Below are 27599 nucleotides of genomic sequence, written 5' to 3' on the forward strand. Positions count from 1 at the left end.
TTTTTTTTTTTTTTTTTTTTTAGGAGGGATTTACATCTGTTTTACAGTTGTGGTCTGCAGATCTCTTGGCTGCATAGGCAGAAATTTAACGTTTTCTAAGGTGTTTTTTTTCTTGTTGTATCTCTTAACAGACAAAAAAATAATCAGTCTCAGTATTCAGTCAGTCACAACGTACAAGACAATTTCTAATGTTATTGGATATTTGAAAGGATCTGTATTTCCTGGTAAGTAGTCCTTCATCATTTGAATTGATTATTTGTTTCACAATGACTGGGAGTCATTGCTGAGGTCGCAGTTCTACTTTGCCATATACTGCACGAGTAACTATGTTGGTGCTTTTAATTATAAGATATGCTGTATTGCATGATTTGAATTAACACATGAGCTGTCTATATGATTTGAGAATATATTTTGATTTATTTTGTAAATTTAGCAGAATTTTGAGTTAAATAAAGCTATGACTCAATCCACAGTGTCCCTGCATAACTCACACGCCTCTCTGGAATCAAAGTGCCTGGGCAGCCTGATCTCTGCCTTAATTAAGCATGTATTATCAAATGTGATTGCAATGTACTAAAATCTGTGACTAAGTTCTTCATCATAATTTCTGCAGCCCTATTTTGTGTTAGACTCGTGCCTTAAGCTAGTTTATACAGCTCTATGAATAATAATTACTGTTCTGTATGCCATCAGAATTAAGCATTAAGAACCCAAGGGTATTTGTGGTATAGAACAAGAAACTCCTTCCTCTTTTGATACTGTATGTAGGTAACATAACGAGAACAACATAGGAATGAAGATCATCTTGAGCATATTCTGTGTGTGACTAAATTTGCCTAAAAGTTGAAGTGTTTCTACATCATTAATGAACACTGTTCCTGACTACTGACTTACTGCCAAGTGTTGTTGACCCAATCCAATTCATACTGGGTAGATCACGTCATCATCAAGACCGTGACCACACTTCCCTTGATAAATACCCTTTCACCATCTTTAAAAGAAAGGGTGGCAATTTATCTACAGTCTCCTAGAGCCAGGACCACTCATTTCATATTTTATGTGATACAGTGGGGAAGGCAGCGAATCTTAATTTTTATACCTGTCACTGAAATAATAATTGATTTTTTTTTTGTGAGCTCAGTGCTGCACTTTTCACTGGAATGATTTTATTTTTTAAAGCAAGCTAGAAAATAAGTAGCTCAGTGGATTTAGTTTCAGTAAAAGATTTAATGTCTTAGAACGATTTGAAGTTACTAGCCTGCTCTTGCTAATGTTTTGTAAATAGCTGTCCTAGGATTTGAAACATAGTAACTGTCATGTTTAGACATACTGTCTGCTGTACTGTGAAATTGAAGCAGGACAAATAATAAAAAGATTTGGAACTAGATGATCTTTAAGGTCCTCTCCAACCTAAGTCATTCTATGAATCTGTGATAACTGTTCTCCTGGTCTTTCTCAGTGCCCTGAAATATGGAAAGAATATCTATAAGGGTTGACATTTGGGAAGAGGTTCTTCACTATGTATCAGAATACACTCAATTAGTAACCTGTCAAAGGCGTTTCCTTTGTGAACCCATCTCATACAGAAGGTCTTACAGTGGAATAAGTCATTCAACAGAATTCTGCGTGGACTTATTAAAACACATCAGTCACACTACTAATTCATTTTGTTAAATACCATATCGTTCTTTTGGAAGCAAAGTTGTTTCTTTAAACTTGAGAGTTAATATTTGGAATCTGTGATAATCCTCAAGAGATTAATATCTAGTATAATTTCTCTGAATGAGATGTGATTTATTCTTTTTCTCTGTATAATTGTAAGCACTCTATTTCAGGATGAAATTTACTGCCTTTCATTTTATAAAATTTGTATTAAAAACTTTCTTCCAGTATCACCAAAACTGCTATTTCTGACTTACCTTTCTTTATCATTCACTATCTTTATTCCTCTGTCATGTTTCTTCTCTAAACCTGCAGTCCAGGTCTTTTCAATATCTCCCTACCTGGAAATCTAAGTCCTGATATCTAACTATTCTGGTTACCAACTTCTCAACTGCTGTTTCTGCAATGTCATTTTTGAGATAGGGTGGTGAGCACTGAACACAGTCTTCCAGGTGAGGGAGTGCAAATACTTTGTGTATTTTTTCCATATTACTGATTGTACTGCTACATCTTTTATTTTCTTTTCTTTTCTTTTCTTTTCTTTTCTTTTCTTTTCTTTTCTTTTTTTTTTTTTAATACTCATATGTATTGAAGATATTGTTTCCCAGTTACTTGTGTTGTTGTGTTTTTTTCCTAAACAACACTAACACAAGCATGGAACTTTATTAGATTATCTGTATCTCAAAGTCCTGGCTGTAAAAGGGGGCATATACCTGATTTATAAGGAGAGAAAGTACTAAGCAAGCAATGGAGAGAAGGGCACGGGGTAAAATTAGGAAAGTACAAATACTTATTAATTTATTTTTAAGTAGTATTCACAGTCATTTCTACTCTATGACTGTCTTGCACATGACCATATTGGCTTTTGTCAGCAACGTTGTATTGTATTAACAGCATTACAGTCTACTAAGAAAATTCATCTTTTATTTCTGTAATTCGTTTAATGCCAGTAAGTATACGAAGATTCTTTTCTCTTTTTTTTTTTTTTTTTTTTTTTTGTTTCAGACAGATACGTCATCATTGGTAGTCATCACAGCAGTTTGAATACTTACAGTGGACAAGAATGGGCCAGTAGCACTGCTATCATAACAGCATTTATACAGGCCTTGATGTTAAAAGTTAAGAGAGGATGGAGAACTGACCGGACCATTGTGTTCTGCTCTTGGGGAGGAACATCGTTTGGGAACATCGGTTCATATGAGTGGGCAGAGGTAAAAATAAATTTAGAAGAAAACATTGCAATTATTATTGCATTTGTTGAGAACATGGAGGTACTATGGAATTACCTTATAGAAATTACTGTTTATTAACTGGTCTGTGACAGCTGTCTGTGGACATTCACACATTCCTCAGCACATCCAATGAAACATCTTTGGAGGCAGTTTCTGTGGAGCAGAGTACGTGTGATAGGAGGAGAACCGTTGCATTGACTACACAAACATTTCAGTATCTCATGACTGCCACTGGTTCACTTTCTATATATTTGTGCTTAAAAGTTAGCTGCAATCTGACAAGGAAAATTCCTTGGGCTCTTTTCCATTCAAAAGAATATAGATCAGCTCTGTGAAAGAAAATACCTCATCAGTCTTGTTTAATTATATATGAATGGAATTGATTTCAGTTGATAAATTAAAGGAGTAGCTAACAGATATGTTCATGGCTGCAGAATTAAAACAGTAGAGAAAATGAAGAGTTAATTTATTTTTATCATGCTTGAGAAGCAGCTAGCTGCCACTGAAGTTTCATACTTCCAAAACAATTATTCTTCAAAAACAAGAGGGGGTGAAAAAATCAAATTGAAAAGATCCAGGCTGGAAGCAAAATCTGTTTAGTTCCACTTCAAGTCAGCTTTACATCAGATGTAATTGTGTTACACCCCTTCTGTTCAGTATGAAGAGCCACTTCATGCAAAGAGTAACTCATTACTGAGGAGGCAAAGGGTGTTTTTTGTTTTTTTTTTAAGAGATAATAATTGAAACAGTTTGTACATACTTTTTTCTTAGCCTGAGACATAATAAGGTGACAACACTGAGAAAGTTATGCAATTTAAATCTGAATTTGCTCTCTAAAAATTAGAGTATGTTTAACTGTTGATAATGATTGCTTTTGAAGTTTGTCTTCTGTCAGGCATAAGTGTAAAAGGCCTTCACGTTGTTTCACAGTATGTAATGTTTTCATTTTTGGCCTTACAAGTGTAGTTATTTTTAATTCCTCATAGGCCTATTTCCATTTTGTTGAGCTGATGTGTGAAATGGAATTAAAACTTCTGCTATAGAGAGAAATAACACTAAGACATCCTTTGAAGTTTTTAACAGTGTATTGTAAAAACAGTAGGTAAGTATTACTTAGGGAAGCACAGAGGACAGAATCATAGGGCGCAGTTTTTCCCTAGAAGGAAAGGAAATGATAAAACAATTAATTATAACCATGTGTAGTAATAACTGTTGCTCTGCTTGTGTTGTAGGATCTCAAGAGAGTTCTTCAGAGAAATGTTGTGGCTTATGTTAGCCTCCATAATCCAGTCAGAGGCAATTCAACTTTACATCCTATCGCATCCCCTTCTCTTCAGCAACTGGCAGCAGAGGTTAGAAATAACATATTTTCTTTCTTGTATAGCTTATGAGGTTGCACAAATAATCCCCTTGATACTGGTTCAGTTTAAGTAATTAAAGGCAGACATTGTTTTGCTTAAGCAGCTTAATTTTAACTAATATACATGAACAGTTTTTACTAAGTAAGCAGGTTAAACTTGATTTTAAAAATCTTAAGAGATTGGAAGGAGTAACTTACATGCTTCAGCATTTCATTATACCAAGTCTCACCAAACTTGCACTCCCTGCAGCTTTTGTACATTTTTGCGACTTAAAAGAAGCATATTTTATGCTCATTATCAAAAATTAGAATTTTCTTTTCCTAATCTGATCTTTACAGACTTTTTCTCATAATGTATTTAAGTCTGTATGTTTACCAGCTGTAATGTGCTACACATGGGGAGAGTATAACTCTTACTCTATTAATATATATTGCATGTATGTCAGTTTCAGAGCTCACCTACATCTTTGTGACTTGCGTATAGTCAGGATACTGCGTAGTTCTGCTGCTATCAGTGTGTGTAGGTTTTAAACTAATGACCTCATTGCTGTTTCTAAGATTGATGCCCTTATTGATAGTTAAGATGAAATTATAATATCAGATACATACTAATATATGAAAGCAATTTAAAATAGAATGCATGAAACAGACTTCTAATTAAATTTCATGAAGCATAGGTTTTAGATGCTTTTTCTATAAATTTGCCAATGTAATATTCATTACGTTGTTCTGATTTTTCTTTGACTTGCCTCTGAAGCAGCTGGTACTAAACACTGCTTAAAGTATCAGCTTTAGCTAAGTGGACCTTAAGACTGATAATGCTTGGCAGTTTTTGTCAAACTAAATCAGTGAAATGATCTAATATTGGACAAATGGCTTCTTAATAATGTTTTAAGCACTTTTCCTGTTTCCTGTCCAGTGATTATATGATAATTTCAGAACAAAACAAAACAAAACAAAAAGATTTTTAATATTTTTATTTCTGGAAAATGATTTGTAGTGTTATAAATGTGTGTATAGGCTTTCTGGATATGCCTGTTACAATCCTATTACACCTAATAGTTACTGTGTTTGCAAAAATGCTGTTCTTACAAGTGTCTATCTTTTTTTGCTAATTTGTTGGTGTCTCCAGACCTATCTCCATGAAAAAAGGTATTTCCCATTTGACAGGAATAAATTTATTACTTCAGGTCCTTGGCCTACTTGCTTGAATTTTATTTTCTTTCTTTGAATTCAGAATACAAACCATGACCGTCATTCCAAACTGTGAACGCTCTCTAGACCTGTGCAGCAGCAGCTGCCTTTATTATCTGATTACCATTTTGTTAAGGTTTAATTCTTTTGTTCTAACAAATACCGTACTAGTGGAAGCGTGACAGACATGATGTCAGTTTCAGAAAAAAAGAAATCTATTTCCACTTCAATTCTGTGGTGAGTTTGGACGTGATGTTCCTTGTATTTTATAATTCTAGTAATGGCCATTGTGTACTGTCCAAAAGTGCCGACACAGCCTCTCCTAGGAGTCCTGCCTTTTACAAGAGAATTAGTTAGTGGTTAGTTAAACATGACTAGTGTTTCATATTTTTCTTCTATATATGCTCTCCATCTCATCTCTCTGTTTCTTTAATGTGTAAGGCTGTATTCTTGCAAATGTACCTCTTCTGCATGTTTACCCTGGAGCCCCATTTAAAAAGGACAAAATGCATGTAAGGTAATCTGTAAAATTCTGTTTGTAGGATAATATTATATGTAATTAATGCTGTGTCATACTTTCTGTGACATTGAAAAGATTTATAGGAATTACTGATTCTGAGCGCTGGCCAGAATTCTAATTCACGTCAAATATTATGACAGTGATGGAGAAGCCTGGCAGAGATCTTCATATGTTCCCATGGGTACTCACAATTTGCCATGTATCTAGGAGTCTTTCTCTGGGAGACAGATCTTATAAAGAATATTGATGTTACTTCAAGCTCTTGCCAGGAATACAATGTAATTATAGATTTATTTCAAAAATATGGCAGTACAAACGTTGTAAGATCTGTCTTTCTGGATCTCAAATCATCTTGAAAAAATGACAAGTCAACTAACCACATAAGATTCTTGTTAACATATGAGGTAGCAAATAAATGCTTAAAAAGTCCAGCAAGAGACAAACGTTATTCTAATTTGTATTTAGTGATTCATCATGGAAGCAGTTCTCTGAATGTCAGTGTGTTAGAAAAGAAGTGCAGATGAAAAAGGAATTCAGAATTAAGAATATCAATCTTTCTATAATTTGTGGATTCGTGGAAGATAACTTCCATGTGCCATTGGATTCAAGGCTACCTTCCTGTATTTGGACTCACTGGTAAATATCATACTTCTGCTGTTAGACTTGCAGATCCAGCTTGCATTGTTTTTCCTGTTTGTAAATAGTATTGCCTTGCAGTTTTGATAGGTGTGAGGACGGGGAGGTGTTTGAACTTGACCATTAAGAACAGAGTCAGGTTTCACTCAGTCCCCACTGCTGTGCTGAAATTCCATCTTAGTAAAGCAAAGAAAGAATGTATTTCTAGGGGCACTTAATTCTTGTCACGAAAATTAACAGATAGGGTAAAGTAGAATTTGTCCTGTGAAAGAAAACTGGAGTGAAAATTAAACCGAGTGTGGAGCACTCAATGAGTGCAGCAAGGACCAAAGCTTACAGAGTACTCAGGAGAAATGCCCTCATGACAAGCAAGTACATGTCATACAGGAGCGTTTATTTTCTGAAATACTGGAACATGACTTTTCAAGAGCTGAATTTTGGACACTGTGTGAGCTTTCTGGTCACTGTAGATTCCACAAAAATTCTCTTTTTAATTTTACAAGCTATAGGAAAAGTAAGGAAGACATTTTAACTGAATTGTAGTTTGTATGAATATTATAGATACACCAACACAGAGAGAAGTGAGAAACCTGTTGAGTTGGGTGCTATGTGAGATCTGGTGATCAATGAGAGAACAGGATACGTGCTTGGCCAATTAACAGAGGCGGTGGCTTTTTAAAGATGTTTGACATAAAGGCATTACATCTTTATTTTAGTGTCAGGTTTTAAAAGTGAGCTAGATAGTCAGTCTGCAAGTAGCGATTTTACATGCCTATCACTGGAATTCTGGTTGAAACACCGAATTATGTGAAGAAGATAATTTAAATATTTGGATTAATTAAGCAAAGAGGAATTCAAACAATTCTGAGTCCTTGACATATTTAATCTCAATCTTTTTATATGACTATGCTAATTAGAGTCCACAATAACAGGAGGGAGATTCTGCCAAGTTATGTTTTTGCCTACTGTTTTTTGTAAGAAAAGTGATTGTTAATTTGCTTGCTCAGTCAGTGAATCACCATTTCTTGGCAGTACATCACTGGTAAATTGGGTTTGGCTTTTTTTGGCTGGCATTCATTCTCTGTAAGTAAGGCCATTAGTGAATTTTTCTTCAGTGAAATTTTCAAGCTAAAAATGAGTAATGAAACTTATTAATTTATATTTGATTTTAACCAATTGTATGTCTATTGCTAATAAGATTCCAGATCTGCTGTTTCTTCTGGACCTAAAAAAAAAAAAATCTACTATTCCTCTCTCCTTAGGAACCTTTTAAAGCTATAGAAGAATGGATTAGATGATGTTCTGTGTCAGAAACTAAGAAATGACTTTGCCAAGCAATATTTATGGTAGTTATTATTAGCTTTTAGTAATGAATTAAATGGCATAAAACATTCTTGCCATTTTGAAGTTGGTGTTAGAGTCTGAAAGCATTTATTTCACTTTCAAGTAGAACCAAAATTAAGCTTCTGTATAGATGTTTGCTCCTATTTCCTGATTTTGCATAAAAAATCTTACATTCATATAATGTGGATTCTCTTCCTGTCATTGGAATTTCTAGATTTGCGTTGTCCAAGCAAATTAAATCTGTGTAATGTAATAAACTGTACTGTCCAATGAAACTGTTTTACCTTCCAGAGACTTTGTCATGATGATAGAAAGCTGTTTTTGTAATGATAGAAAACCTTTCAGGTAGTCCAGAAGTAAACTTCTGGTTCCGAAAGAGGATAGATTGATGGCTCTGGATATTTTAAATTTTCTGCACAACCTCAGATAATCACGTGGTTTCTCTCACTGTTCTTCTAGTAATTATTAACTGTGTCATTGAGTGATTTAATGGCTGTAAACTATACAACGCAAATAGCTTATGGAAAATAAATATGCAAAAATTAAGTGTATCATCAAATAACTGTGAGAAGAGACAACATCTTTAAATCAACATTTTAAGATAAAACAAGTAGTGGTAGTTGTTTGCAGTTGTCACTCAAAATAATTAACTCCAAACACCTCAGAAATATCATAAATCATACTTAGAGAAAACCTTCAACTAAGGTTATGAAACAGTTGCCTGCATAATAAAATGGCACTGAGGGTTCAGAATTGAGGGTGCTTTGGAACCAATTACGTCGTAGCGGGTTCTTGGGGCCACTGAGTTGAGAGGAAAAAAAAAAACAACAATCTAAAGTTTTTTTCTGCCTGTGGACTTATGGATTATGGTTGTAAATTGAACACGGGGATGAATTGAGTTGTGGGCTTTTAGTCTGAGGTTTGTTTTTTTTCATGGTTCGTCCTGTTTTTTAGATAGAGATCTTTATGTTCTTATCTAATACCTGTTATTGTCAGTAAGCAGCAGCTGACTGCAGTGAATACCGGATGAGATCTGTGGTAAGAAGTTATTTCTGCTGTTCCCAAATTTTTACTTGCATCCTCATATTGTTCTCTAGGAGAAAAGGATAAGAGAGCCATTTGTATCTCAGGTTTGAGATGAGTTACTATACAAACCACTTATTATTATTGCTGCTTCTACGATTAGTTGTGATGAGTAAAAGATGAATCAGGTAGCCTCAGGAAAGCTCCCAAATTATCACATTGTTTCTGATATTCACAAAAAGGAAATTGGATTTGTCAGTCCCTAAAGTTTTGAATTTAAGTAAGAAAATTATTCACTTTGTACACTGAATATCTGCTTCAGAGAATTGATACATCTTCCTCAAAGTTAGTGTGAATTTTACAGTTTGAAATGAATTAATATGTCTCAGACAAGCAAGTGAAGTCTTCATTAACTTTTTTTGGCAGAGGTTGCCACTTGAGGCACATTGTTCTTCAACCAGTATTTTGCAGTGAGTTAAAATGCCAGAAAAAGTGTATGCATGTCGGAAGTGAGAGTTGCAACTCAGAAGGAAAAAAAGCACCTAGAAATAGATTTCTCATTTTTATTTCTCATGTTTGTGCACTGCTACAAGAAACAGTATTTTCATTCATTATATTATGATTTAATGCCTCTTCATAGCACAGCAGAGTATTTGAAAAAACACCTCTGCAAGCCCAAGTAGCTGACTAGCAAGTGAATCTTTCAATGAGCCTGAAAATAAGTGTTGCTTCTGTTCTGACAGCATCCTGAGCATCTGCTCATTCCAGGATTCCCAAACCTACCCTCTGAGCTTGATGCTCTAGCATTTAATTCCACTTCTAAATAAAAGTTATAAGTCAATAATGATAAAGCCTATGATCATTTCATCTTTCTAACATTCCATACTTCACCGTCAGAGAGGCACAACTTACTCCATGCAGATTTTGCCTTAGGCCCTGGTGCTTATTCTAAATAACGCTGTAGCTTTAGGCAAAATATTCTTAGAACTTGACTGAAAGCCTACCTGCGACCTTTTAAAAAGGGAGCTGTGACAGTGTTTGAAAGGAGGAGAGCTCATACATGACCATTAATTGGGACAATGTGTTTGTGTTCCCAGATAACACAAACTGCCTTCGGCTTCAGTGTAAATATTTTGGTTCTTACTTTTGAGGGAAATTGTACAAGGACTGCTGCACTTACACTGGTGTAAAAGCAGAATAAAATGTGTGAGAGATTTTAGGATTTCTGTAGGAACAGAATTTGGATTTCCTGTGGAGTTAGATTTTTTTCCAAATATACTCGCTGACATACAGCCAGCTGCCTTTCTTCATATACAGGCAAAATTCTTTTACCTCAGAAGGTAATGCGTAATATTTGGTGAGTAGCTGCTGACGTAAGTGAATTAAATCCCATTGTTTTGAAGTGCCCTCCGGTTATTCTATTTTTTTTTCAGAAGGAAAACGAAGGAAAATGGAGAAATATACTAGGAGCCTCTAAATCTTTAATTTATTCCAGCCACACGAGCATCAAGCTTAAGATTCTTCTGTGAATCCTGCAAACCTGCTCTGCTAGAGTAATTCCTTGTTTGTGTTGTCCTGTTGTCCTGCAAGAACTGGATTGCACTTAATGTGCATTATATGGCTGTGTTCAACAATCATTAGCAAGTGCTTTGGTCATGCAAAAGGGCTGTATGTTCCTTACTGAAATGAGTAGCAATGTGCCCCACACTGGACGGTTTTCTTTGAAATGTCCTGCCTGACGTGTTCCCCTTTTAAATTGAGGAGCCCGTACCAGCATTATTATTTGCACTGACATTTGAAAATTAGCCTATATCAACATTTCAAACTGCATGAACTGGAGTCTGTACGAATATTTCTCCTTATATGATTTATTCCTTCCCCCTGTGTTTACTATAGAACACAAGCCCAACAAAGAACTTTAAGAATTCAATTTAATCCTTGACAGAGATTTCATCAGTATTATCATTATAGGTCTACATCTAGAGCTTGTTAATTAGCCAGAGCTCCCTCTGGATCTTTGTGTTTGCATCATGCATTAATATTTTCAGGCTGTCTTGGGTCTCCTCCATCAGAGTATTTAGTTTTAAAACAAATGGATAGCTTGCATACTTGTCGTATCAATGATCTAATGGATTCAGTGAGTACAAATAGATTCAAGCGATGAGCCTTAGGTGGTTATCCAACATTCAGGATTTTTGATGGTTGATTTGGAATTAAACTCCTCTTTGATCTCTGGTTGGGTGAGCTTTCTGGTGCTTTAAAATCATGTTTGTTTAATTTATGCAAGTTATTTCCTTTTGCGGTCAGGTAGCATTCTCCACACGCTTGCTACAATACCTCTCTGACGCAGTGTTAGTTTGAAAGATTCAATTAAATTTTAGGCAAATTAGTTAATTTAGAGAAATTGAAATTTACTGTTGGTCGTTGATAGTGACTACTTAGGATTCACCCTGGTGTCAGTGAATGCTGAGCTCTCTTTACCGTGAGGCAGAAATTAAACTTCAGCCCTTTTTAAAAAACATTTGAGTGCAAACAAACATTTGCTCTGAGGCTTCAAGTAGACTGCATGCTTGTGCCTTTGTTTTAATTTCCTTAATGCATGTGCTCCGTGGTTCTGTACTCTGAAGAGCATACATTACACTCTGAAGCTGTCTGCGCTTGTTACGTCAGGATCAATAGATAATGTACTACAGAGGCATGCTAATGGTAAAGATGAGGGCAGAAACAACAGCAGCTCCCAGGCTCACTGAAGGGAAGATGATGAAATAGCAGTAGGGAGACTTTGCTAGGAGGTAGTGGGTCACTGTTGTTTTCAGGTTCGCTATGCAGATGATTGAGAAAGGCCATTTGTTTTGGCTCAGTTGTAACATATATAGCAACTAAGTTGAAAATAATTGAAAGTAGTTCTTGATATAGACGTTCCTCTAATGCTTTTAAATGGAAATCCTTAGTCCCCTTAATGTACAATAATCCCGTTCATCTCCAAACATTATATTGAACTGTAGATCAGAGAGGTTGGGTTGTTTTTGTAACAGCATGATTGGCTCAAATTGTAATCTTTTTTTTTAGTGTTTTGATAAGTCAATCAGACTGTACTCAAATGTGTTAACATGAAATTCAAATGAAATTTACAGTTGCAGGTAATAACTAAAGGTCATCTGCACTGCTGTTTTTATCATAGTCTTTAAGAAGATAGTATTCTTATAGAAAATAAACTACTCAAATTTCAAGCCATCCAGTGCTGTAGAAGACAGCAGAAGACAGCAACTGTTAGTATAATAGATGATAATTATCAGTGTTTCGTTATTCTGTCAACATGCAGATGCTAAGAGAAACAGAGTATTTGATTAGAAATGTGAGTGCTGGGGAATTTTTCTCTGCTGCTTATGTCTTAATAGCATGAAGATTAGGAGAAAAACACAGCTTAAGGAAAGGCATTTAACTTGTTACCTTTCCTTTGCTTTAAATAAAGGTTCATCTTTTCTTAAAGCCTTAGGTCAGCTTATTATCTTTATTAGTATTATTGCTATTTATTTTTATCAGGCTTGGTCTATAGTTTTGTAAGGAATATTTTATCTTTTTAAAAAATGCACTCTTCATAACAAGTCGTTCTAATTTCTCCTTCCTTGTGATTTTTGTATTTATTAATAGATTTAGCATTGAATAACTTAATATCTCTCTCAGTCAATTTACAGATTTCTTTAAATTTCTTCCTTTTCTTAGGTTCTGAAACTACTGTTTCACAGGTAAACTTGTCTTAAGAACATTGCTGGAATTGCTGGTCGCTCAGCATCTCTGAAGATCTTAGCCTTTACATAAAAGGTCAAATCAAATGGCGTGAACTAAATAGTAATAAGACAGGAGCATTTTCTGTTTTTCTACTAATTATTTCTTCCTCAGTAACCCAACAGTCTGCCAGTGCAAATTTTGTATTGTATGGGGAGCGAGTTCATTGCAGAACATGTGAAGGATGTTTGGTCGTGCTAAATTATGAAAGATCTCATTATAAGATCATTCTAGTGATTTTTTTCTAATTATTATTCCACAATCAGAGGTACAGGTAACAGAAGGTCTCAGAATGAAAATAAGCAGGCAGATAATTTCTTTTTCATATTCCAATTTTTACATATCAAAGAGTAAGTGAAATATATCGTAGAGCAAATATATTGCAGTGTAAATGTGTGTGCATGGCTCTCAGCATGGTTCTTTACCTTCTTAGGCCTAACGCTGCCTGGTGCACAATTTCTACAAAGAAACTATTAAATGGGGTTTCATTTTGCCAGGGATCCATGATTTAGTTTGTTCAGCTGTTTATGCCAGAGCTGCAATCTGACACTCACTGAGTATGTTCAAGATCGCAAGCCAGAAAATAAGAAAGGTTGGGGCTATGGATCTGGGTAAACCCAGTGGATGTGTTTATTTTTCCTCCTCCTTCAATGCATCATTGTAATATCTTTCAGTCTATGCTTTTAAAAATACATTAAGTACTGAAAAGATATTCAGAGCTCTATGCAGCATTATTTGTGACATTAGAAGGGAAGAGGTCTGGCCATCTCCTGGGGGAAATTAAAAAAAAATGGCTTAGGAAATTAGAACTCAGCTAGTCAGAGCAGCTCGGTATCTGAGAAATCTATGACAACCATGAAACCTGGGACTTGTACACTGATGGCATGTGAAAAGCTCTGAGCTTTGAACTCTGAGTTCTGAGCTTCTGTGACCCTGTGGATAGAACAGTATACCGGGAGTCAATCAAGAGGTTATTTTCAGCTCCCAGCTCTGCTCCTAACCTGCTTTTTGCTGCTGCATTGATTCATTTTACATCTCTGAAGCACACTAAAAGCAGACTGATTCTCGGAGGTTGTGATACTTAAACAGTCAGGGGAAGACTCGGGAACTCAGTGCCTTTGCAGACTGGCTTTGGATAGATTCTGGTTATTAATATCTGACCACTTTTGGCCTACTAGGACAGCCTGGGTTTTGGTTATGTTTTGATTATGTTGTCTCTTTAGTTAGACTAGACAATTTAAATACCCATGAAATTGTTTTGAGCTATATTTTTCAACAAGGTGGGTTGATTCTTGAAGCTGGGGCTAATGGTAAAATATATTGGCTAGTCACTCTGAATTAAGTCTAGAGCGGAAACGGTCAGTTTCTGTAGATAAGTTAGATGTACACTGAGCTTAATTGCATAATTATGTGATGATCATTTAAGGGAAATTTAAATGGATTAAATTCTTCAGAATTATGGAGTAGTTTGAGACGAAGTCTGTGGTGATTGATGAAACATTTCAGCTTTTCTTAAAGCCATTGGCCCTATCTTTTCTCTTCAGAGGACTGAGTAATTTCTCTCTTGTCCTTCCTGTAAGGATAGAGAAGTGAAACTACAATCTCTGTTGGAAAGACTGGAGTGATGCAACCCAGAATGAGTAGTGTTGCTGAACCTGATCATCATGGAGTTAGAATATAGTGGAATATGTTCTCTGTATTTCTATCTCTACATTTTATAGTGTGATAATTCCTTTGGGCATTTAGAAGTGTTTACAAACCACAGCTATTTTGGTGGTGTATCAGCTTCTTGAAAAGGAGGTGATCTTATCAAATTCTAATCCTCTTGTGTACTTAGCCAGCACAAAACATTAAAGAAATCATGCAGTTCTTTACAAGTCTTAAAATGTCTCTATTTTATACTAATACTGATTAATTTATATTTCAATAAACCTGTGTTTCACAGTATCTCAGTATGTATGTGACAGCTGACACTAGCGTTCATGCTGCTAGATACCTGGAAGAAAAAGCTTGAGTACCATTAAATCTGGGAAAGTACTGTTTTTTATGGAATCAAAAAGCATTTTACATCATTTAATTACAAATGCAATCATTCTCTGCTCAGAAATAGTTTGGATTAAAAATGAGATTGAAAAATACACACTATACACTCAGTTATTTCAGCAGATTCACTGTGTTATTACTGTATGATCATTGCTGGGTGTTCATCATAAAGTGATGGGATCATACGATGTTTTCTGAATGTTACCATAAATAGAAATGTCACACTGGATATTGAGTCTGAGGCAGTAGAAAATAAAGTCTTTGAAGTTACTTTATGTGCATGCTTGACAGCTTGATTTTGTTAGTGCCAGCAGACAAATATGGGAGGACATCTCAGCTGGATGAGAGTAGGTGTCTGGAGTAGATGATAGTTTGGAGAAAAGCAGCTACCATAGTGATGTTCTGCAATTTCCTAATTACTTTTATTACACTTTGAAATTCCTTCTATTTTTCAGATAGTGAAATTTTTGGAACTGTTGATGGCCATGCTTTCTAATTTTAGGTTTAAGTACTTGATTGGTCTGAAATTCTGTTATGAAATGCAAACATACCTGCTTGATTTTTACTTTCCTTACCAAAACCATTAAAATTCCTTGCAGTTTGTACTGGGTGCCAGCAACAAGTTAATGGGGCACATAGCTTCAATTTAGGTATAGATGGATAAATTTAATTCAGTACCATATGAAAAGCATCAGGAATCAGAGAGACTGTCAGCAGACAAAGGTAAATGAAGAAAAGGTCCAGTAAGAAATTTAAATTATATAATTTTGCAGTACCTTTCTTTGTATTTTTTACCAGTTTGGTGGATATTTTGCCACTGAAATATTGTTCATTCCTGTGAGGTCTCGTTTGTTATAATGACCTTACACTCTGATGATTATATATAAAAAACAAACAATGACTTCAAAACATGCATGTACTGCTTGATGAAAAAGTCAGCCTTGAACAAGCAGTACAGGCTTGTTTGATGTTTTGTAGCTCTACATTAAACAATTTCATCTGTAAACTTGTACGGCACATAATATTGTATTTAAACATCTCCCAGCAAGCAGGCATCCTTCTCCATGCTCTTTAACCATTGGTTTACCACCTTTGTTAAGAAGTTTTCTTCAAAAGGCCAAACTCATTTTACTTTTTTTGAGTGTTAAAATTGGACTTTTTTTAAGTATAGCACTTCATGTTGTGTAGTTGAATTTTCCTTGGCTCATTAGAAACCTGAATTTAGCATCAGAACTGAGCCTTGGCTAATCTCTGTTTGGTCTGCACTTTTCGCATAATCACCAAGGTTGGAAAAGACCTTCAGCATCATCTAGTCCAACCATCCACCTGCTACCAATATTTCTCCACTAAACCACGTAGTACATCTACATGTTTCTTGAACACTTTTGTAAGCATTGTAGTGATCACAATTTTCACTGCTCCCCCATGGATGAAAAAGATCTTCTCTGACATGCAGGACAACTGCATGCATTTTAACTGAAAAATTCTTTGACAAATGTGTGATTTATCTGAGAGGCACTTCGTGTTAATGAGATTGTAATGATTTCTTTCAATGCAGGCTAAAACTCGGAATTCTCTTAGAATTTCAAGATACAGTAGTTTTGTGAGAAAATGCAGAGTACCCTGTAGGAAATTTCTGTTCCAGGTGATCCCTGGGTGACTCTAGTGACCTGGTTGAGAACCATATGCGCTGTGATGGGTTTCAGAAGAATTGTAGATGATGCTAAATTCCCTAGAGGTGTTTTTTGTCCTTGATATCTTTAAATAAACACTAGTTTTGTGAGAGGCTTTTGTTATCTGCTATTTTCCCCCTGGTGACAAGACAGTCCTCTGAATGAAATGTCTGTGTTCTTACAAGGAATATTTTCATTTTACTGCGAAAGTACTGAGGTATCACACTAGGGAATCTTCTGAGAGATAAATGCATTCGTTGTGACTTACTTTGTTTCAGTAAAAGTTTTCATGTTACCATTAAAAGTTAATTAACAGCATTTGGATTTTAGATATTGTAAGTAAAATCTCATACATGTTTACATAAATAGATGCATAAGCTGTAAGTTAGTAATTGCTGAGAAATTAAGGACCCAATGTCTTATTTTAAATACAAAATAAAAGCAGCAGATTTTGATCACTGTCTGAGAAGATTTCTTGAAATTTTAACCACATTAACTTATTCTGAACACCTACAGCCTATGTCTAAAAATTGGTTGCTTTTTTCAGCATTCCTACTTTACTTTGTTATATAAATGACTAAATATGATGGCAAGTAGTAGAAATATCATCAGATAAAGCTGGTTAGTTGCATTTCAGTGTCTCATACAGCATCAAAGATCATCATGGATTTTAAGTGTATTTTGAACTTTGCCATTCTTGGCAAAAGAGAGGTAAAAGACACGCACTTGCATTGAAGTGACTGCTTTGCACAGTGCTAGTTTTCTCTGTGCTAATTAGTTAACTACCACATCCCCTTTTAAATGTCTTTATTATGTCCATAGAATGGTGTGGGTAATCATGATTGCATTACACAGACAGATATCTCTTCTGGGAAATTTAGTGATGTGTAAAACTTAGGTTACTTATACCACAGCTGTTCACTGTATGTAGGATATTCCTTATCAGTAGGACATTTAGATTTTCTTCTTCTTATGTAGAGAAAAATGAATAGATATAATTTATAGTGACGCTTATGTACGTATTTGAATCATGACAATTTGGCAGAACTCAGAATTTGGGAAATGTCAATGCAGTTACTTTCTATCTGTGATGGTCAGCAGGACTGAGATATCAGGTACCTTGTGTTGTCTTTAGTTGATTTAAAAAGTATACCTTAAGTACTAAATAGGAAAACATGGCATAAAATATCCCTTATAATTTCATAAACACCTAATTTGCATTGATGTAATATATGCGATCAATCAGCGAAGAAAGAGAGCAAAGCGGGATGATTATAGCCAAACCAGTAATCAGAAGGGAGAGACAGAGGAGTGTGCTTGCTGTGGAATTAATATAATTCCTAGAAACTCTGCTTTTTTCATCCAATTTTCATAGAGCACACAAAGAGCTAATAACATCTTTATAAGCACTCAGACCTTCTAGTGATTCATTTGTTGGAGCGTGGCAGGATTTAATGGGTGAGAGATGCCTACTCATGAATTCTTTGCAATGCACCTTCCCTGGCCTTTCCTGTCTGTTGATGATGATTCAGCTTAACATATTTGCAGTAACTAAGATGCTGATTTGTTGCCTTGTGATGAGGATCCCTTTCTTCTTCATCCCCACAGACTTTCTCCACGCATTCCATTGGATGTGTTTGAAAGAAACTGTGCCATTCCAGCTGAGCCCTGCTGTGATGTAATCCAGTATATCTGTGGTTTTCTTTCTTGTATTTTTCCATGGTCTGTGATTAACTTGATAAATTCTGTAGCTCTTTTCTTCTTAGATAATTTGACTTCATCTGGATGGTCTTATCTCCTATAGCTTGTTTGCCTTGCACCAATTACTAACCCAAGCAGCTGTTCAGTACAAGAAATAGAGATTTAATTATTCATGAATAATAAACTTCTGTGCTGTAGGGGTGAAGCTGGCATTGGTGGCACCTTGTAAGAGCAATTGGTCACTCTTTATTTGTCCTGTTGAAAATTGCTTGGACATTTAAATCAGTCTTCAAAACAGCTAGGATTTTAATTTCAGCTGTATTCACTGAAAGAAAGGTAGGTGACCAGAACTTACTAACAAGTAAGTGTCTCTGGGTGGAAAGTGAACTGTGGAAATAACCATTGGTTTTTTATTTTTTGTTTTTAATTTAGGTTTTTACTTATGGCAGCATCTTAATGTAGCAGTAAAAGGCATTATGAATGCTTAACTCTAATCAACAGAAAAATGATGTCTGCAGTGAAGTACCACTTTATTATACTTTAAATGTTTGAGGTCTATTTTATAACATTAATACAAATTAAATGTATTTTATGGGCCATATGGTACTCTTTCTCGGATTTGTAATATGAGCCAATAACGTGATGCTGAAAAACAAAATGAACTCCAGAGAAATAAAATTACCCAATTACGATTAGCATACACGTCCTTGCACTGACATGTACCACTCGATGCTTACTCTCTAACCACATGGCTTTCTTTCCTTCCAGCATAAAGGGAGGGCTGACTGACACAGTAGAGACAAGCCTGAGAAACTGAGTGATCTGAATAGTGCAGTTGTGCATGTTTTACTGTAAAACTGCATAAAGTATTCTAGTTTGTCTGCTCTGCAAAGGGGAGGGAGTTGTTACAGAGCATGTTGCTGATTGTTTATTCTAGATGTATTTTTAAAATAGTCCCACTACTTAATGACTCCCATCCCATTTCCCCTCATTCCCATGGCTCCCATCATCCTTCTGCACACTAAGAGTATCTCATTTTTGCATCTTATTCCACTAAATGATTCCTTAATATCTTTTCTTATGCTGAATTATTAATGAATAATAAGAAAGGGAGAAGTGGAAGCAATTACTTGCGTTGCTGATTCTTTCAGTGTCTTAATACACTTCATGTTATTGTGATCTTGTAGCCTCCATGATCCATTCTTTTTGTTCAGCTCCTTTTTGGTTTTTTTTTGGTCTTTTCACTTCATCTAATGAGGAATGCTCAGTCTTCCCCATCCCCAGAAAACCAAAGTCCTTCAAATCACAATTCTTGTTTACTTTGATTTATTATTGTATGAAGAATATATGGCATACTGTGTGATGGGCTGTTGTTCGTGCATCAACTCAGTTAGTACTTTGCCCCTATTTTCCCCAACTTTAACATTTCGCTGATGGATTTTTTTTATTAATTGTATGATGTTATTATTCGTTATCTTCAAGTTCATTATACTGGGAAATGTTATATTTGTTTGATGAATGCAGAACATTCTGAACTCCACAACTGAAAAAAGAATGCAGCCATTAAAGATCTCTGGGCATGCTTTCAAAAGATGCCTCTAATCTCCTGCCCTGTTTGGAAAATTTCACATGCCTACTGACAGATTCTTCTTCCTCTCCCACCATTTCAGTTAGATGTGACTTTCACTGTCCTTTGAAAGTCTCAGGCATCTTGTAGTTTACTCTTTATTCCCTGTTCTAAACACTGCATCATATCATCAGTAGATGATGAGAGATTTGTAGACACACTACCAGGTAAGGTTGGAAAAGACCACAAAGATCACCTCGCCCAAAGTATGAATCAGCTAATACCTGTCTGCCCTGTTGTAAGTTCCAGCCTGTTTTTGAAGTGCTTTGAGCAAAATAGTGTGTAAATGGTACGCTGATATGAATTGTTAGGTGTCTGGTTGAAAATAAATAGGTGGAGCTTTGATTTGTGTTTGTTTTTCAGAGTCAGAGCATCAACTGTGTGGAAAAGATGAAATGTCCAGCTTCTAATGTGAGTTCTGTGCAGACACAGGGAGATTCCGATTACTTCATCAACCATCTTGGAGTACCTGCAATGCAGTTTTCTTATGAGGATATCAACACATCAGAGGTAGTTACGAATAAAAATAAACAAACTGCAAATAGCAGAAAGCTAGAATAAGGTTTTCTCAATTGTATGCTCACATGCCCGATGTGTTCCTGAAAGTTATAATGGTACAGGTTTTTTGCTCTGCAACAGATTCCCATAGAACTTCAAAGCTTCTGGTTTTATAGGAATACAACATTCGAACAACCAGGGAAGTGTTTAGAACAAAGAAAAGGCAGGAAAAAAAATTGCAGGACAGTGCGTTAACAACCTTAATATTACTCATGGTATTATAGGTTATTTATGATCTAACCCAACATGGAGAAAATAAGTTCTGATGTGTATTTCTATTTCTGCAAAGTAGGGTGAGACAGCCTTCAAAGTTATTTTTATATGCTTCTTCATTCCGTGGGCCAAATACGCCTCTCTGGTGTATGTATTGGTTCTAAAGATCTTGATTGCACTTGATTGGAGTCTTCATGTTCTTTTATTTGCAGACCAGCTTGGAATTAAACAAGCATAATCTGCTTGGAAGCTTTGTCCTTCCTTAGGCATCAATTCTGTAGGTTATATTTGCTCTGGACAACTCAAACTTACCCCGACCTGGTCAGTTGGCATTAGTTGTTTTGAAAAACTGTAGTTGTGAAAAAGGGTGTGTGCTTTATTGTAAAAGTAAAATGTACAGACTTCGTATTCCTCTCTTTTTTGTTCTTACACTGTACATATCTGTGTATGTGCACATGTTCCAAAATTCACAAACAAAACTGGGAGTCAGTAGAACTGCGGCACTTCCTGACACTATATGCTAATATGCTTCTATTTCACAAATGCAAAACAAAGCAGAAATATGCCAAATGTTGAAGCATTATCATGAAGATATGTAAATTAAAGTAGATGAAGTCAAGAATTGATATAAATAAACAGTGTTTTTTGTTTCTGAACACCACTGCACCTATTAGGCAAAAAGTATTCCATTTCAGGTTAAACACAATGCAAAGTCTTTAAGGTAAACTTGAAGGCAGAAGCTCTATGAGTGCAATGTTTGTGACAGGCTTGTCATCTGCAGCACATTTCTGTTGTCACTTAGCAGCTGTTCCGCATAGTTTTCATTCCAGATCTGCTCATACAGGATCTATAGAGCATGAGAAAGAATGTGCAGACGTGTATATCAAAATAATGATTCTTCCCCAGCAACATTTCCAACACGATTGCTGAAGGTTCCTTTGGCTAAAAGGAAAAAGTAGTTTTTCACATTCAGTTAACTTTGCAGCTGTCCATTTTTTCTCTGAAAATGATTCAGCAATACAATTAAACGTGTAAAAAAAAAAAAAAAAGTTTTGATATTTGTTTAGACAAACAGAATTTGATTCTCTTTCAACATGCAGCTTTTGTCCTCCTTGCAAATTCATTTCCTAGAATTAAACCAGTTGTACATTACTTCAGTTTTGAAGTTGATGTACTTCTCAGACCACAGGATGCACTGACATCGTGAAATCTATTTTATGTGAGAAGTAAATCTGCTTAGAGAAATTTGAAACTTTCTGCTGGCAAGATGATGGATTTTTTTCAGAAAAGTGAAGTTTCACAGAGTGATTAAATTTGGATTCCTTGCTTTTTATTTGTTATTCATTGTACTGATTATTACCAGTGCATCAAAACATGGGCTCAGTGCCTCATGTGGTTTGTTATGTTCTACCAGACAAGGCATTTGGGGATAAGCTGAGGATTCTGTTTCTTGTATCAAGAGGGGATGCTACTTTTGTAAGGCAGAGAGAAACTATGCTGGGTTAACAGCTGAATTAATAAAGTTAATTAAAATTAAATTAATGAAGTGCAGGTAAAATGGTCTGTTGAGGTATGGGGAGTGATTTTTAATTGTTGACTTCCAAGCCATTCCACTTTCTAAGCAGTGCCTCAGGTTTGTATGCTTTATTGCAAAGATTTGTGTTCAGGAAGACAGATTTCAGAAAGTGAATGATTTGATGTGTTTTTCTAGACTAGGTTGCTTTTTTCTACTGTCCCTCTCACTGCTGTGACCTACTCAGGAAGCTCTTTCATTTTGGAATATAAGGTAGTTGTTTACTTTACCCACCTGTCAGATAGCATGCAGTGTCACTTAGAAAAGACACTGTTTGTATAAGCACTATTCTATGTGTAGAAAAAACTCTGGTTTAAAGAAAAGTGGTTTGAGATGTGTGCTTGGTAGTCTGTCTACAAAGCAGTAGTTATAGGTCAGCGTTTGCAAGGCAGTTGTTACACAGCAAGTGTAATGCCAGTCCTTGGAGGGGAGGTTGTAAAAGCTTTTCATTGGGAGGAACCTGAGGTGTAAATAAGGGGAAATAAAAGCTGCAAGAGGAAATGTTCAGACCAGAAGAGTAAGTAAAAAAACTTGCTTGAAATTACCTAAGAAGTTGAAGTAGAGCCTCAGGGAGATTAAATCTGCATGGCAAATGCCTATGGTCAGATCTGTAGGCTAGTAAAGTACATTTTAAGTACACTCATATAGAAAATGCACCAAGTGAAATTGAATTCACTTATTTATTAGTAGAAAATACATAACATTTTGATCTGCCAATAAGAGGTAAGCTTGGAAGAATTTCTCAGATGGAAGAAGATATAACACCATTTCCAGGAATTGTCTTCGATTGCTGAAGAAAGCCTCCTAAACTCAGACACGCATGGGTTTTACCTCTGTGCAAGGGCCATGTTCTGGTTTCCAGAGGAGGAATGCTGGTCACCTTTTTCTGATCCTCTTAATCTGGAGAGTCATGCTTTTCAGACTAATGATTAATTTCCATCTAAATGATCATATAGAACATTACTTCTCTCTCTGGAGTCACATTTCGTCCACGTGGATTCCACCAAACTTCTGCACTTCCACTTGGAAAGTTCAACTTTTTTTTTCCTTACCTTCCTATTTTTCAAGTTTGCATAACAGAATTCATTTTTATTATGTCTTTCTTAGCAGTTTATATCGTTCTTGCTCAAGTACAAGAACGTATGTAAATCATAGCGACTGAGTACTGTGGCTGCCTAACGTTTGGGTACAAGAGAAATATAATCTGGATTTGCTGTGGTTTCAGTTAGAGATTTGATTGTTTCCTGAGCGTTGGAAATGAAGCACCAGACTGCTCAGCATTTTGAAACCCTTCTGGTCGTTTGCAAATATAAGCTGACACTGGAGCTTTTCTTCTGTTTTGATGGAGCTATTTTGAGCTTTTTTTCATGATGTAAATTGACTGTTTCTGTCCCATTTCTGTGGCATTGTAGACTACAGTTTCATGAGGCATCCAATTTTTTTTAATTAGAGCTAGATGGTTTTCTGTGTTATCTGCATAGTATTCATCTTTCTCAGTACATTCCATTTCATAATGATTTCTGTTTGATAACAAAGAATCTTAAATCCCTTCTGCAATAATGTGGCAGATTGCATGAATGTTAGCATTAGCATTTTGTTTTGAGAAAACACGTTAGTGCACAAAGGAAAACTGAAAAACCCCAAACCTAAAACAACAACAAAAAACATTTAAAATCCCCTACCTTCTGTTTTGTGGGTTTGGAATTTTTTTTTGCTATTTACTGATGGACACATATTTAGCATGAAATATTTTATGATAGCTGTCCAAGTTTGGATTTGCAGGGCTTACAGAACATTTACTTTTACACCTACACCATAAAAGTTGTTTTCCGTATCTTCAGTCAAACTTAAGTACAGGCATGAACTATAAAAATTACCTGTCACATTATTCGCAGACTAGACCAAGATAGTGCAATACCACGGACCACTAAGCTAATTTAGAAGAAAAATGAAAAGAGGTTTCTCTATAGAAGGCATTTGTATGTAATATATGTAGAAGAGTTTAGAATTTTGACAGTTTTAGATTGTATTCCCTTTAGAGAGAATGCATAATGATTTTTATTTCTGTTGAAATATGCATAACTTTTTGAAGGTAACTTTCAGCTTTGATTAGAGACCTTAGAAGTGATTTTTGCCCACACTGGTGTAAAACAAAGGCCACTAAATCTTAACTCTTCAATGAATATGGCTTCTTGATTGTGCTTTTACCATCAATTTCCACTTCCTCCTGCTGCCCCCACTGCTGCCCTTTTTTCTCTTTATCACTCTTTGGCGTAACTTCCTGCAGTTTCTTCATTTCAGTATTTACATGCTCAGGCTGATATATCACACACTTATTTCAAAACAAATCAAAAGCTCTGCAAGATTTCTTTGTTATCACACAAGAAACAGAGGAGTTGTCCTTGATGGAGAGAACTTACGGTCTAGTTTACTGAGGAATAACTCCCATGTTTCATGCTGCTTTTATCTCTTTCATGTGTTCGTGTTAGTGTACAGGGAGGGCTGAGGCAGGATGGCGTGCTCAACTGTGGTGTGTGTTCTAAAAGAATGAGCTGGAAACTGGTTTTTACACCTGTCTGTTGTGCATGGGAGCAATACTGAACGTCTGTGAAGTGGGGGGTTTTGGTGCCAGTAATTAGGAGCTCTATTTAATATGTGCTTTGTTTTCATTTCTTGTGTGTGTGTGTCAAATGAAGTTTTGAACTGAGCATACAAATTAACAGAATTCAGGTGGCACAGAGTGGTGGCAGTCTGTAAAGGTTCAGGACTTTCTCCAGTCATCTGGATAGGCAAGAATGGCAGCATACCACAAATACCACCTGGTATAACTAGGTTGTTCTGTTCATTGTCATTATTAAATCACTGATCTTCTGAATCAATTACAGTTATGACCTTGACACTATACTTACAATAATTAATTTAGCTCAAAGTGCTTAAATTGGCCTCAGTAAGTTCAGTTTAATGTGAATAAAATTTGTAGGAAGCATTCAGAATTATTTTTACTTTAAAATTTGCAACTGCATTATCTATCATTCCGTCATAGTTAATTGTGTAGAGTAGTTGATGGCCACTGACTATTTCCAGGTGAATACCTACATCCATTACCATTATAACCTCTAGCACTTTATTTCTTCAGTTTCACACAACAGTGAAAATAAAGCTCATTTCTGCCCATCAGTGAGCTACTGCCATTTCTCTGACTGCTGGAATTTATCACATGCTACTTTTCCTTTGAAAGAACAGCTCTCTGCCTGTGTATCTGATGCAGATTGAACTTTATATATCATTAGGACTGAAGAAAAAAAAAAAAACTGCGAATCTGTGAGAAGGATGAATAATCCCCAGTGATGGACACAACTTCTGTTTCCAGCTACGCCAGCTTAGCTGGAACTAACCTGAGCAGAAGTAGCATGCATTTCATGTTAAACAGATAAACCCTGATAAGAGTTACTCTACCAATTCTGTCCTAAAAGGTTCTTGTTATGCAGTATTTATAAGTATAAATATATGTATGTATAACAGAGATTTTTTTAACCTTGTAATCTCCGAGCAAAGCAAGAGATCTAACTGCACACACGTGCACTTGTATCTGCCTGCCTGTATCTAAAGCAAAAATGATTTGTCTGATCCGTGATATCCTTTACTGAGAGCCATTTTTGTATTGTTAGTGTGGTTCAATGGTCAAACAGCTGCAGTGCTTAAAATCAATTTTTATGATCCAAAGTTTCTGATCTCTATATTCTTAATGCAGTTATCTCAGCATTATGTATCACATCATTAATCTTACTGTTACTCCATAACCAGATAATTCTCTCCTTTGCTTCTGGCATGTCCTTAAGACATTTTGCAGACAGGAAAGAATTTTGATATCTCAAGATTACAGACTTGATGATCTACAGCTGGCCAGGCTCTTCTGGTAATTTTTTTTTGCCATCTTTTCACTATTAACATTTATATCCTTCTGGGCTGAGTTACACTGCACCTATTCATCTAACATATCCAAGTATATGTATCAAGAACTTCAGTTAAAATGCATCACAGCATCATTTTCTTGGAGGGATCAGAGCAGAGTATATACAAAAGCGCCATATTTTATTTATTTTTTTTTAGCCTTAGCTTAGTTCTGTAGCTGATCCTTGAATGTCCTCAGAAGAGAATTAGTGCCAGTTGTTTTGCCCTTCTATTTCAGAGACGTGTCCACTGGCTTTCCTGCCTAAGTAGAAGCAGGCTTCCTCTTTTTTGTCTAGACTACCAGAAAGTTTACATATTTGGGAGCCTTTCCAGCTAAAATTACAAGCACGTAACTTCCCTCCTCAATTTCCCATTCCTTCCTCCTTCCTGTAAGTTAAATCTTTTAAGATTTAACAAAGATTTGCAAAGGACAAATGTTTACTGGCCTCAGAATGACAGGTTGCTTAGGAACTCAGGATTTTGTTTTTTAAAACTGTCAGTGCAGTTTGCTGCTGCATTTAGTTGTGGGAGATTTTGTGAAGTTTGCAGTAGAACTTCAAGGTCAACAGGGATAAGCAATTGAATGTATCAAGGTGAAGAGAGTTTTTAGTTTCCTTTATGTACAAACTGCAGTGTCTAATAAAACGTAGTCTAACCTGTCCTCAGGACGTCATCCAGGGACTGCTATTGAAGGTACATCTGAGCCATGGCTGCTTGCCCTTCTCGCTCATGAGTTATGTTGTCTTTATAATAGCCATGCCCCTAATTATTTATACCATATTTATTCTGACTAGTACATTTCTCCTTTTTCCCATCTGTCTTTGTAGGAGTGCTCTTCATTTTCTTGATACACATAGAGTTTATTCAGCTTAGTCCTCAAGTTGTGCATTTTTACAACAGTCCATCTCCTCACTTGCATGCAAACGCTGTCAGATTTGGTAGTGAGGTGCTGAAATTAAGGTTAATGACTCTGCGCTTCACATGACAAAATACATTTGACATTCAATTGATTGCACAAATTGTTTTATTAAAAAAGAAAAAAAAAGTTTAGCTATTTAATGGCATCAAATAGAACCTATGTTATTCCACCAATTCTAATGAAACTGGGGACATCCTCATCATTCGGATGCATTACTTTGCTCCAACTGTATCTTTAGACTCACAAATCTTAGTGCTTTGATATCCCAGACATTCTAAGTGCATCCAGGAGAGGGGGAAAGATCTTTGCGTAAACCTTCTGTACAGAAACAAAAGTGCGCAACATCTTTAACGTTTGCACAGCATGAATACAGGTTTGTTGCTGTAAACCTTGCCCTTACATATTCTGTTAAAGGCTCTTCATTCTCCTGGAACTGACTGAGGACTGTTGAAAGTCAGTGGAAGAAAAACAGCCCGGATTTTAGCAGGGTCAATGGGATATGGGAAAACATGTGAGAAATTTATTTAGACATCAATAATTACTTCTGTTTGATAACTTACTGGAGCATCTAGCTACTGAGAATG

The 27599-nt window shown here is 35.8% G+C and overlaps 1 protein-coding gene across 13 annotated transcripts in view; it reads left to right on the forward strand.

Annotated features, from left to right (window-relative positions):
* Nucleotides 1-27599, forward strand: part of NAALADL2 (N-acetylated alpha-linked acidic dipeptidase like 2) — a 387619-nt gene that overhangs the window by 293482 nt on the left and 66538 nt on the right. For all 13 annotated transcript variants that reach the window (XR_006169131.1, XR_006169130.1, XM_042820506.1 and 10 more), the window contains 4 exons: nt 132-224; nt 2668-2873; nt 4127-4246; nt 20165-20311. Coding sequence is in view for 11 of the 13 variants with exons in the window: in XM_042820506.1 (XP_042676440.1) it covers nt 132-224; nt 2668-2873; nt 4127-4246; nt 20165-20311 (566 nt within the window). In the remaining 2 variants the exon portion in view is untranslated. The remainder of the gene's footprint in view (nt 1-131; nt 225-2667; nt 2874-4126; nt 4247-20164; nt 20312-27599) is intronic.

This window comes from Centrocercus urophasianus, unplaced genomic scaffold, assembly GCF_019232065.1.
Source record: "Centrocercus urophasianus isolate 14NV4802_14NV808 unplaced genomic scaffold, USGS_Curo_1.0 seq_19, whole genome shotgun sequence".
In the NCBI taxonomy this organism is placed as follows: Eukaryota; Metazoa; Chordata; class Aves; order Galliformes; family Phasianidae; genus Centrocercus; species Centrocercus urophasianus.